Raw genomic sequence first — 12,165 nt, forward strand, 5'->3', positions numbered from 1 at the left:
TTGTCCCCTTCTCCTCCCCACCTTCAATCTTTCCCAGCATCAGGGTCTTTTCAAATGAGTCGGTTCTTCAGATGGCCAAAGTATTGGAGTTTAATCTTCAGCATCAGTCCTTCCAATGAATATTCAGGACTGACTTCCTTTAGGATGGACTGGTTGGATCTCCTTGCTGTCCAAGAGATTCTCAAGAGTTTTCTCCAACATCACAGTTCAAAAGCATCAATTCTTCTGGGCTCAGCTTTCTTTATAGTCCAACTCTCACATCCATACATGACTACTGGAAAAACCATAGCTTTGACTAGACTGACCTTTATTGGCAAAGTAATATCTCTGCTTTTTAACATGCTGTCTAGGTTGGTCATAACTTTCCTTCTGTCCTTTCCGTCTTTTAATTTCATGGTTGCAATCACCATCTGCAGTGATTCTGGAGCCCAAAAAAATAATCTGTCACTGTTTCCCCATCTATTTCCCATGAAGTGATGGGACCAGATGCCATGATCTTCGTTTTCTGAATGTTGAGTTTTAAGCCAACTTTTTCACTCTCCTCTTTCATTTTAGTGAAGAGGCTCTTTAGTTCCTCTTCACTTTCTGCCATAAGTGTTGTGTCATCTGCAGATCTGAGGTTATTGATATTTCCCCCAGAAATCTTGATTTCAGTTTGTGCTTTATCCAGCCCAGCATTTCTCATGGTGTACTCTGCATATAAATTAAATAAGCAGGGTGACAATATACAGCCTTGATGTACTCCTTTCCCGATTTGAAACCAGTCTGTTGTTTCTTGTCCAGTTCTAACTGTTGCTTCTTGACCTGCTTAAACATTTCTCAGGAGGCAGGTCAGGTGGTCTGGTATTCCCATCTCCTTAAAAATTTTCCACAGTTTACTGTGATCCACACAGCCAAAGGCTTTGGCATAGTCAATAAAGCAGAAGTCAATGTTTTTCTGGAGCTCTCTTGCTTTTTTGATGATCCAGTGGATGTTCAGTGATTTGAGCTCTGGTTCCTCTGCTTTTTCACTGGTAAGAGTGCAAATTAACACAACTTCTTTGGAAAACTATTTGGTAGTATCAGTCAAAGCTGAGAACACACACACACTGTGATCCAACAATTCTATTCCTAGGTGTAAATGTGTACATATTTTACCAAAAGGCTTGTACTAGAATAGAATGTTCACAGAAGCACTATTCATAATCACTCTAATGATAACTACCTAAATAACCATCAACAGTAGAATGGGTAACTAAATAGTAGAATGGGTAACTAAATTGTGGTATATCACTACAATAATACTCTAAATAGCAGTGATAATAAACAGCCTGCCAATGCAACAATGTGGATGATTCTCACAAAGGTAATGTTGATGCCAGATATAAAATATACATCAAGCAGTTCCACTTATATCAAGTACAAGACTAGGCAAAATTTATCTACAATGGCTGAAGTTGAAAGAGTTTCCTTTGAAAAAAAGGGTGACATTTAGGGGGCTTCCAGAAGGCAGGAAATGATTTATTTTTTACCTAGATTATACAGGGGTATTGGAGAAGACTCTTGAGAGTCCCTTGGACTGCAAGGAGATCCAACCAGTCCATCAAAAGGAGATCAATCCCGGGTGTGGAGGGACTGATGTTGGAATTCCAATACTTTGGCCACCTGATGCAGAGACTCATTTGAAAAGACCCTGATGCTGGGAAAGATTGGGGGCAGGAGGAGAAGGGGACGACAGAGGATGAGATGGTTGGATGGCATCACCGACACAACGGACATAGGTTTGGGTGGACTCCAGGAGTTGGTGATGGACAGGGAGGCCTGGTGTGCTGCAGTTCATGGGGTTACAAAGAGTCAGACACAACTGAGCAACTGAACTGAACTGAACTGAACTGACACAGGCGTGTTTAGTTTGTGAAAATTAATTGAGCTGTACACTTAAAGGATATATGTACCTTTTTGCATGTATTTTAACTTTAAGAAAAAGTTTTAAAACTGAAAAATGTTAGATGCAGATGTAGAGTTTTCAGCTGAATATAAGGATAGTTTAAATGATTGGAAGTTTTGCACACTAAAGGAAGATTGTGATTTCTCCTTTTCTGGAAGAAGAGGGATGATAAAACCTTTTGGGATCTCTCGGAACTCTGGTTCCATTGAAACACTCAAAAAATAAACAACCTAAAATAATTCTTGCATTAAAGCCTTAGCACTAGGCTTCTTGATTAAAGCTAAACTATTCTCATCTTTCAGATATTTTACTACTCAACCAGCATTTTCCAGACAGCTGGAATCAGCCAACCTGTTTATGCAACCATTGGAGTTGGTGCTGTCAACACAGTTTTCACTGCTGTCTCTGTAAGTGAAATACTCTAAATAAATATTCTGCTTGTTCCTCAGTCCAGAAATAGGAGTGAAAAAAACCCTTGTAACATAAAAGCAACCTGTGATTTATTGTCTGCATGTACTGGATATGTAGATAGAACCATGTGAGTCACAAGAAGAGTCCCAGATGTGAATAACCAACCATTGTAGTGAGATTAGGCATAACTGATTAGGCATCCCTGTCTCCCAACGATGTCATTTGTCACTCACTTGTGAATCAGGAACTCACTTGGGGACAAGACACTTGGTATTTTTGTGTAAATACCTAGGCTTTTTCTCCTTTATTCTGTACTTAAGTCCCTTAATATTAGCAAATGTGTGTATGCATGCTCAGTTGTGTCTGACTCTTTGCAACCCCATAGACTGTAGCCCACCAGGCTCCTCTGGGATTTTCCAGGCATGAATACTGGAGTGGGTTGCCATTTCCTACTCCAGGGGAATCTTTCCAACTCAGGGATCGAACCCTCTTGCGTCTCCTGCATTGGCAGCAGAGTCTTTACCACTGCACCACCTGGGAAAGAAAGTGTGAAACTGTTGGTCATTCAGTCATATCCGACTCTTTGTGACCCCATGTACTGTTGTCCATGGGATTCTCCAGGCAAGAATACTGGAGCAAATTGCCATTCCCTTCTGTGGGGGATCTTCTGGATCCAGGGCAGATTCTTTACTGTTTGAGCCACTAGGGAAGCAGAGAAGCACCCTGGGAAGCACCACCTGGGAAGCCCCTGATATTAGCAAACAGCTTGTCATTTCTGTCAGTACTGAATCTTCCACCTTGATTCCTATCCATGGTTGAAATTTTTTATCCTGATATCTTAGGGGGAAAAAAATTTTTTTTGAATAAACATTGTCCTCTCAATTAGATATTTAAGCCTCTAGCAAAATTAAACTGATTGAGCAGATTCTTATGATGTTAGGTCATTGGGCAGAGCTTCCAGGCAGCTCTGAGGCTTCACATGTAGCTCAGTTGGAAAAGCATCTGCCTGCAGTACAGAAGATCTGGATTCAATTCCTGGATCAGGAAGTTTCCCTGGAGAAGGAAATGGCAACCTGCTCTAGTATTCTTTCTTGGAGAATCCCATGGATAGAAGAGCCTGGCAGGCTACAGTTCATGGGATCACTTGTTTTTCATTTTCTGCACATGGACTTTTAACTATTACCTAGAGTGGTCAATAATTACAGCCTTGCTACCTAGATCAAAAGGCAAGTTTGTCCAGACCACAGTAAACAGAACTGGACCTTGGAAAGAGAAGGAAGAACAGATAATAAGGGAACACCAGTGCTTATGCCCTTAGAGTTAATGCTTGTTCAACCCAAAAGGCCACTGTAAAATCAATAAAGGATTGGTACTGGGATGGAATCCTAGCAACTATTTGCATTCTTTTGTCTCCTGAGATAATATTTTTGCAAATCTCACTTCAACATATTTTTCTCATATAGAGATTGTGATTAAAATATTTTATGTGTAACGGGATTTGCTATGTGAAGAATCAAGTTACCAAGATCAGGGCAATTCAAACTCTAAGAATGCCTAAAAAGAAAACTACTGTAAAATTCCATTGTTGTCCACCCATCCAACCCCACCAACTCCATGGAGTGGGAGGAGTTGTTCTGAAAATAGTGTCCTGATTATTTTGAATATACCTTTTTAGAACTCATCCTTTTATTCGGTGAACATTTTTGCAGGAGTGACATAATTTTAAAAGTCAACTCTAATCAGCCATCTAATGAACTCTCCAGGACTACAAGTAATATTTAACACTTTTAATTATATTTATTTTTGAAAAGTTTTAAAGTTCAAAGAAATACCAGAAGGATAACCTCTCAATCATCCAGACCTCTTGCCAAAATCAGCCAATGTTACTGACTTCTGTGTATCCATTCAAATAAAGATGTGCAAATAGGAATATGTACTGATAACATAGTAATGTTTCAACAATTTGGAGGGAATATAATGCTTTTTATTTTTCTGAATGAGTATTTGGAGAGAGAGAGCATCTAAACTTGATGCTGAATGATGTTCTATATTTTGTATTTTCTTTTACAATAATGATCCGATAGATGGAAACCTGTAATCTTGAGTGAGAAAACAAAACAGAAAGGAATATGAAGCAAACTGAAAGACAGCATGGGTCTAGAGGAGAAAGCGCGCCTCCAAGTAGGCATTGAGGATCTGAGTGCTACACACTGTCTGTGGGGAAAATGGAAGTTAAGGTCAGGCATCCAGGTCTCTACGACCTGACCAAGTCTCACCCTGTGGCAGTGCTCACCTGGCCCCAAGGGAGACTGACTCAGTTTTCAAGGCATGTAGTTTTAGAATTTATAATCCTACCAGTAATACTTGTTCAGAAATAGAAGAAACAGATGTAGTGAAAGCCCCTTTTGCTGAAGAAATGCTCCAGTTTCCTTGGTGGCTTGACACGGTGTCATCAAATCAACTTTAAAAGTCATAATATAGAAACAGTCAAAATATAGAGAGAAATTTTATGAACTAGAGGAAGGTTTGTTTTTCCCACTTCATTCTCAACAATTAAATATGGGTTCCTTGCTTACCACTCTGGAGTGATCTGAAAGCCTGAGAAAAAGGGGTTTTCGCTGTAAGTGAAAAGAAATGTTTCTCAGATATTTTCAGAGCCAAAGCTCACTGCACTAAGAGTATTGGATTGCTGTTGATTTACTGATAGATTTATAAGAACAGCCAAGTGAGATATTATGACAGGTAATTTTTGTGTGTGTTTGACTCACCAACCTTGGCAGTATTCCAAGGATCAAGACAGAGTCTATTCAGCAAAGTCTGGTCCTCGCTAATTGTAAATCTTAAACATTAGTGCAAAGATCCCGACCCAAAGGAGTTGATGCCAACTCTCCTAAAATAGGATAAAAAAGCACTTTAACCTTTTGCTTTAAAGTCTTATCTTTTCAAATGGATAGTTCATTACCAAGACCAAGTACTTTCAGGCTCACCAAAAAAAATACAGACCTGACTCTTTGGTAAGATGATCAAGTTCTGTATTTTCCCCCTGAGCGGTCACAATTTGACTTTGTTTGCAGTAAGGAAGTTGGATGATGATAGTTGACACATCAATAATTGCACTGTTTCAGAAGTCTGCAGTGCTCAAACGCTTTTAATTATGACAGGATAATTATCATAAGGGAAATTAATGTCATGTTTATGTAGACCCTTCATATTTTATTTTTGGAGAAGGAAATGGCAACCCACTCCAATATTCTTGCCTGGAGAATCCCATGGACGAGGAGCTTGGTGGGCTACAGTCCACGAGTCGGACACAACTGAGTGACTTCATTTTTCACTTTCATATTTTAAGGGTAGAAGAAATACAGGACATCCAAGATGTCCAGTCTCTAACTATTGCACCCAAAGTGATGAACGTCAGGTGGTGATAATGCTATGGTTCTTTCTCTAGAATGACCTGTTCAAATCAACCTGACAAAAGGAAGACAGCATCTGTTAATCATCTCTGGTCACTGAGACCAGTTCTACCTTTCTGGACAAGGGTCACTTCCCTCCTTAATTCCACATCTGCAAAATGGGATAATAAAATGGCTTCTTCTCAGCTGTATACATTTAAAAGATCTCTTTGGCAGTAGAAACTATTTAAGTATAAAGCCACTGTGTTTTAAAACTTCCCTAGGTGTTCCTCGTGGAGAAGGCAGGGCGACGCTCTCTGTTCCTAATTGGAATGAGTGGAATGTTTGTTTGTGCCATCTTCATGTCGGTGGGACTTGTGCTCCTGGTGAGTCTGGTGCCTGCACTCAGATTTTTGGTTACCCAATGATAGCACTTCTGAGCCCCAAGTTAAACATCTGAGACTTACTTAACAAAATAAAGCAAGAGAAACAGCATATAAAACAAAAGGGAAATGTAAAGAAAAAGAGAATTAGCTTCAGGGTTTAAAGACTGAACATCAGCAAGTAAATGGTGCTTGTCACCCGGGAGAGGCAGGGTGTATAATAACCAGGTTTCAACCCTGGCTCTGCCACTTGGCTGCTTGTGTGACCTTGAACAAGTACCTAGACCGTTCCACCACTGTACAGGGTGGTTGGGCATCCTGTCTACTGACCTTGGTATGAGTAGAAGCAGAGGTCACTGGATCCTTGCTTTGCTTCTTCCACAGAAAAAGAGTGACTAGGAGGCAGAGAAAATCCGAATCCAGAGGACTTCTTATAGCTCAAAAGATTTAAGGGTGACTCAGATTAGGAAAAGGGAAAAAAAAACTCATCTACGACTCACTGGAAAAGACCCTGATGCTGGGAGGGATTGGGGGCAGGAGGAGAAGGGGACGACAGAGGATGAGATGGCTGGATGGCATCACTGACTCGATGGACGTGAGTCTGGGTGAACTCCGGGAGTTGGTGATGGACAGGGAGGCCTGGCGTGCTGCGATTCATGGGGTCGCAAAGAGTCGGACACGACTGAGCGACTGAACTGAACTGAACAACTAGAATAACTTATACTTAATTGAACATAAACACATCAGGAAGAGTGCTATGTCCCCTCTGAACTCAACAAGGACTTAGCTACAGGAAGAAGCAGTCAGTGATCCCAGTTCCACTTTTATTTATTTATTTTTTCTCCTCAGAATAAATTGCCTTGGATGAGTTACGTGAGCATGACATCCATCTTCCTCTTTGTCTGTTTTTTTGAAATTGGGCCAGGCCCCATCCCCTGGTTCATGGTGGCTGAGTTTTTCAGTCAAGGACCACGCCCTGCTGCTTTAGCAATAGCTGCGTTCAGCAACTGGACGGGCAATTTCATCATAGCTCTGTGTTTCCAGTACATTGCGGTAAGCAGCCTAGTTTCGTGCAAACTTACTGAACAGAAGATAAGGTTTAACAGCTGCTAATTGGAACTCTGTTTCTTCTCTGCAGGACTTCTGCGGACCTTATGTGTTTTTCCTTTTTGCTGGTGTGGTCTTGGCCTTTACTCTATTCACATTTTTTAAAGTTCCAGAAACCAAAGGAAAATCCTTTGAGGAAATTGCAGCAGAGTTCCGAAAGAAGAGGGGTTCAGCTGAAACGCCAAAAGCTGCTGTAGAAATGGAATTCCTGGGACCTACAGAAACCATGTAGAGATAACCTGCTTTTTGACATGAACAATAACAGGAAGAAAGCAGAGTTTTTTTAATGACACTTTTTTGAGAATTTTATATCTGTATCTTGAAGTATTGTTTTATTTTTTATAGAGACTTTATAGGCTCTGATCAGAAGTATCATCAAATATTACTAAAAAGTATTTTTTTCTTTTAACTTAAAGAATCTATGTTGGGTGGTAAGACTATAAGAAAACCAAAAAGTCTAGCTCATTTTGTTACACTAACTGGCAAGTACATTTAGTACCAAAAAAATTTTTTTTTCTGTTACTTTGATGACCAAATGGTTTTTATAAAATTAAACACTAAATGGCTTGGTCATTTAGCATGGGTTATCCGTTAATAATAACAACTATCATAAACTTGTGCTAATTCCTTGCTGGCTGAATCCCTTGAGCTATATTTTGTTTTGCTTTTTTATTGACCACAGCCTGGTTTTCTGAGTTGTCTTATAAAATACACTCAAACAGTGAAAATACAGCAGTCTAATGCTAGAAATTAGAAGCAAAAGATTGCTCTGTTTGTTAAAAAATATTTTCTGAACTATTATGTTTTAAAATAGGTTGAAAAGGTGAGGTTGGAAGATCCTGAGGGTGACTTCCCGAAAATTCAAAAACATTGAATTTCAGCCTTGATGAAAATCCTTATTTAATTTTCCTGGAAAGACTGAGTTCCCAAAGACAAAGCAATCATTCTTTTTGGTGTTTCCTTTTTTGCCTTGGCAGTATATGGAGCTATCTAAGCTGTTCTATTACGATTGCTAACATTTATTGTATACTACTTACGTGCCAAGCACTAAGTGCTTTTACCTATGTAGACAAATTGGAAATACACAGATGATTAAACAGACTTTCACTCAGTCAGTTTTGCAACTATGGAAATAGAGTTCTGAAGGATACCAAAGGCTTAGCAGGGAGCTGAAATATCTCCAGGCTCTTTTCCTCACAAAGTGGAGCACTGAATCAATCCTTTTTACACTTGCTTTAATGTATGGAAGAGTCTCTTTTTAAAAGTTCTTTTCAAGAGTGGGAAAAAAATACTGAACACTTGAGGGGGTTTGCTTTTTTTTTCTTTGACCAAGGTTGTTTACCTTTATGTAATTTGACATTCCAAGCAACACGAAATTATTTTTTCTCACTTTGATTTTTGTTTCTTTTTGGCCTGTTTGGGATTATCTATGTTCCCTTAGCTGTTCTAGGACACCAAGTGAGCTTAAATAGTTTGGTAGACCTTTTTTTCTAAACTGTGAACTCAGTTTAAAAAAAAAGAAAAGTAGGGACTTGGAGTCGGGCAGAAGCAGGAAAATGGCTCATCCCGTGGCTCCTGTCTTCTTCAGGATGCTGGTGGCCTTTGAGAAGCCCAAAGTTGCACCAGTAAAGAAATTTAACATATTTATAGGTGATGAATGTGATTTATTCAAATCACTATTCCTGATCTCATTTAGAATAAAGTAGTAAGTGTTTAGGACTTCCCTGATGACTCAGTGGTAAAGAATCTGCCTGCCAAAGCAGGAGATGCTGGTTCAACCCCTGAGTCAGGAAGATCCCCAAGAGAAAGAAATAGCTACGCCTCCAGTATTCTTGCCTAGAGAACCCCATGGACAGAGGAGACTGGTTGGCTATAGTCTGTGGGATCGCAAAGAGTCAGACACGACTTAGCGACTGAACAACAAGTAAGAGTTTAAATAAAGAACCCACAAGACCCCTTTTAAGTTTTGATTAATTTTTCTGACTGAGCATAAATTCTCAAAATTCAGACCCTGATGTTTTCTGCCTCAGAGAAATGTAAATAGCATGTATTGTTTCCCTTTCACAATTTTTTCCTTGCAAAGATACTAGTGAGTTGAAAAGAAACATTCAGATGAAATAAGCGGTTAAAGCTTCATACTAAAAGAAAGGAACTAGCTTAACATAATACAAACTCCTAGGTTCTCAGCAATATTCACCATAATATATAATAAGATTGACACTAATTAGTTAGAGTTAATCCCAGGGAAATTAGATGTGAGTTTGAATGGTTAATTTTCGTAATACACTATCATTTCTGTGGAGTCGTTTTCATAGTCGAACATCCTTACAAATGTGATCTTCTCTTAACTTGCTCGGAGCATGATCCGGTCGTTCATCAGCTACATCTAGTATTGTCCACTGTCCTGACACCAGTGCAGGGGTTTCCTTTCACTTCCTCTTCCCCGCTCCCTTCTACAGGATCAGCACTGTCGTGCACTCTGAGACACAGTAAGAGAATGCCTCACATCAAGGAGCTCAGTCGATTGAGGAGTTCAGGAAGATCACCTGCATTTCTTGCCTTCCGTCACCTCAGTGTAGAGCACTTTGTAAATAAAATGGACTCAGTAATATACCTACCTCAGAGAGCTGTGAAGATTAAACATAGTGCTAAGCAGAGTGCCTGGTACAGAGAGGGCACTCAATAAATGTTACCTAAAGTTAGTATTCATGACAATACTGTTAGGACACAGAGCTATCATATAGAAGATAGTTCTAGTTTTTTTCTTTTGAATAAAAAAATGTTTTATAAACGCAATATAATATTTTCTTACTTCCAGCAACAATCCCACAATGACAAGGGAATTGTAAGAATTAGGGGGAATATTAAGCTGTCGAATGCTTAAACCCATACTTGATATTTCCAAGTAGGGTATAAGAGTTTTTCTTGTATTTTTAAAATTTGCTTCTGCCTAAGTTATTTTTAAGAGGTCTATATGTAGTATTATTTCTTTGGATAATGCTAAGTACGAAATAAAATGCTGTGTATTGTATATAAATGTAACAACAGGATTAAATCACAGGACAAGGCCAAGCCTTCTTGATAAGATGCAAAAATGAGGACTTCTCTGGCGGTCCAGGGGCTGACTCTGTGCTCCCAGTGCAGAGGCCTAGGTTCCAACCCCGGTTGGGGGAACTAGATCCCACATGCCGAAACTAAAAGACTTGGTGTGCCGTGATGAAGATTGAAGACCTTGTGTGCTACAGTGAAGATCTGGCATAGTCAAATAAATATGGAAATAAAATTAAAACCATTTAAAATATTAGATTACCTAAAAAGGTATAAAACTAATTATAAAAGTGTATAAACTAGTGTACGTGAATATTTCTTGCTAGCTTATTATTGTATACATAGCAAAGCAATGTTAGGCATTATCTGGTGCTTACAGTGTCCTAAGCAAAAGTGCTGAGTAAAGTGTGCAAAAATATAATTTTTCATTACAGTTGTATACTAGTGATCTGAGGAGAAAGGGTTTATTGCCAACCACTCTTGAGCCATCTGCTGGTGTTTTTACTGCTTTCCAATTGGGTGCACGTTAGAAAGAATCATGAAAATACACTGGTTTTAGCTAAGAGTGTGTATACACTGCAGTTCTATGTCAATAAATATATTTCTAATTACTGTGTTACTTTATTTTACGTAGAAAAACCACATTTAGGAAAATTGGTATTGGCTTACTATATATAATCATTTCCTTCTCACAATACTTTTCCTGTTCTCATACTAAAGTTATGTGAGTTGCATTTTAAATCCAAATATTATTTCCATCAAGCAGTTGTTTTGATTATCAGTTTAGTAGGGAAAACTAACTGCTAGGCTAGGTAAGAACAGTTGAAGAGGAATGAAGGACTCCCTTTGATGAAAATAGAAATACTTCAATTCAGTAAATATTTAATTGAGCTCCTATTATGGACACAACACTTTATTAAAGTTTTGTAAAAGATAAAAAGCTTAGAAAACATGGTCCCTATCCTCAATCACCTGCATTCTCATAAAGAAGCTAAACTTTAAAAACAAATAGTTATGGCACAAGGGGCAGAATAGGAAAAATTGTAAGTTAGTGGTTTTAAAAATTTTTAGTTGACATCTAAAATTTTCATCATATGTTTAAATAGCTGAAAAGGATATAAATTTTCAAAAAATTTATATATACATTTAAAAATTACTATGCTCTATTTATCCAATAGCATTTAATTACCATAGTAATTTGTTACTCACCATAACCATTTTTGATGAAAGTATTCATTTTCTTATTTTTAAATTTTCATCATGAAATTTAAGAAAGTAAAATGTACATATAAAGGCATCTAGAAAGTAAAGACATGTCACATACAAAGAAACAGGATTCATAAAACATGTCATATCTGAACAGAAGCTGTGAAAGCTGAAAGGCTGTGGAGCAATACCAACAAAATTCTAAGGGAAAATGATTTTCAGCCTAGAATTCTGTTCCCAGATGTACTATCAGTTCCAGACATGCAAGACTCAAAAATCGACCTATTCTGTACCTTCTCTCCTGAAGCAAGAGGAATGTGTACGGTACCAAAAAGAGAGCGAGAGAGAGGAAAAACTGAGAATGAAAGACATGGAATTCAGCAAAAGGGGAGGATGGAAGAAAAGTCTCAGGGCCTGGGTCATAGGTGACAGCAAGCACCAGGGCCTAGAAGACAACCAGTTCAGACTGAAGCAAGAAAAAGAAGGTTCTGAGGAAAAACAGAACTAAAATATTTTCTGATGTGTTTGGCCATATGAGGAATAATTTGGAACCTTTAGGAAAAACAAATAGTGCCAAACACATAGAAAACTAAACAAATGCAAATACAAGGCAAATATGAATTCCTGGGGAGGGAGTGCGGTAGGGAGCAACATAGAAAAGAAATGTCCTGGTGCACTACTCAACTCAATG

The 12,165-nt window shown here is 38.6% G+C and overlaps 1 protein-coding gene across 1 annotated transcript in view; it reads left to right on the top strand.

Annotated features, from left to right (window-relative positions):
* Positions 1-10,879, top strand: part of SLC2A2 (solute carrier family 2 member 2) — a 38,056-nt gene extending 27,177 nt beyond the window's left edge. Inside the window, exons 8-11 of the mRNA XM_069560331.1 lie at positions 2,230-2,334; positions 6,015-6,116; positions 6,963-7,166; positions 7,252-10,879. Of these exons, the coding sequence (XP_069416432.1) occupies positions 2,230-2,334; positions 6,015-6,116; positions 6,963-7,166; positions 7,252-7,452 (612 nt within the window). The 3' untranslated portion in view covers positions 7,453-10,879. The remainder of the gene's footprint in view (positions 1-2,229; positions 2,335-6,014; positions 6,117-6,962; positions 7,167-7,251) is intronic.
* Positions 10,880-12,165: the final 1,286 nt, after the last annotated feature.

This window comes from Ovis canadensis, chromosome 1 (assembly GCF_042477335.2).
Source record: "Ovis canadensis isolate MfBH-ARS-UI-01 breed Bighorn chromosome 1, ARS-UI_OviCan_v2, whole genome shotgun sequence".
In the NCBI taxonomy this organism is placed as follows: Eukaryota; Metazoa; Chordata; class Mammalia; order Artiodactyla; family Bovidae; genus Ovis; species Ovis canadensis.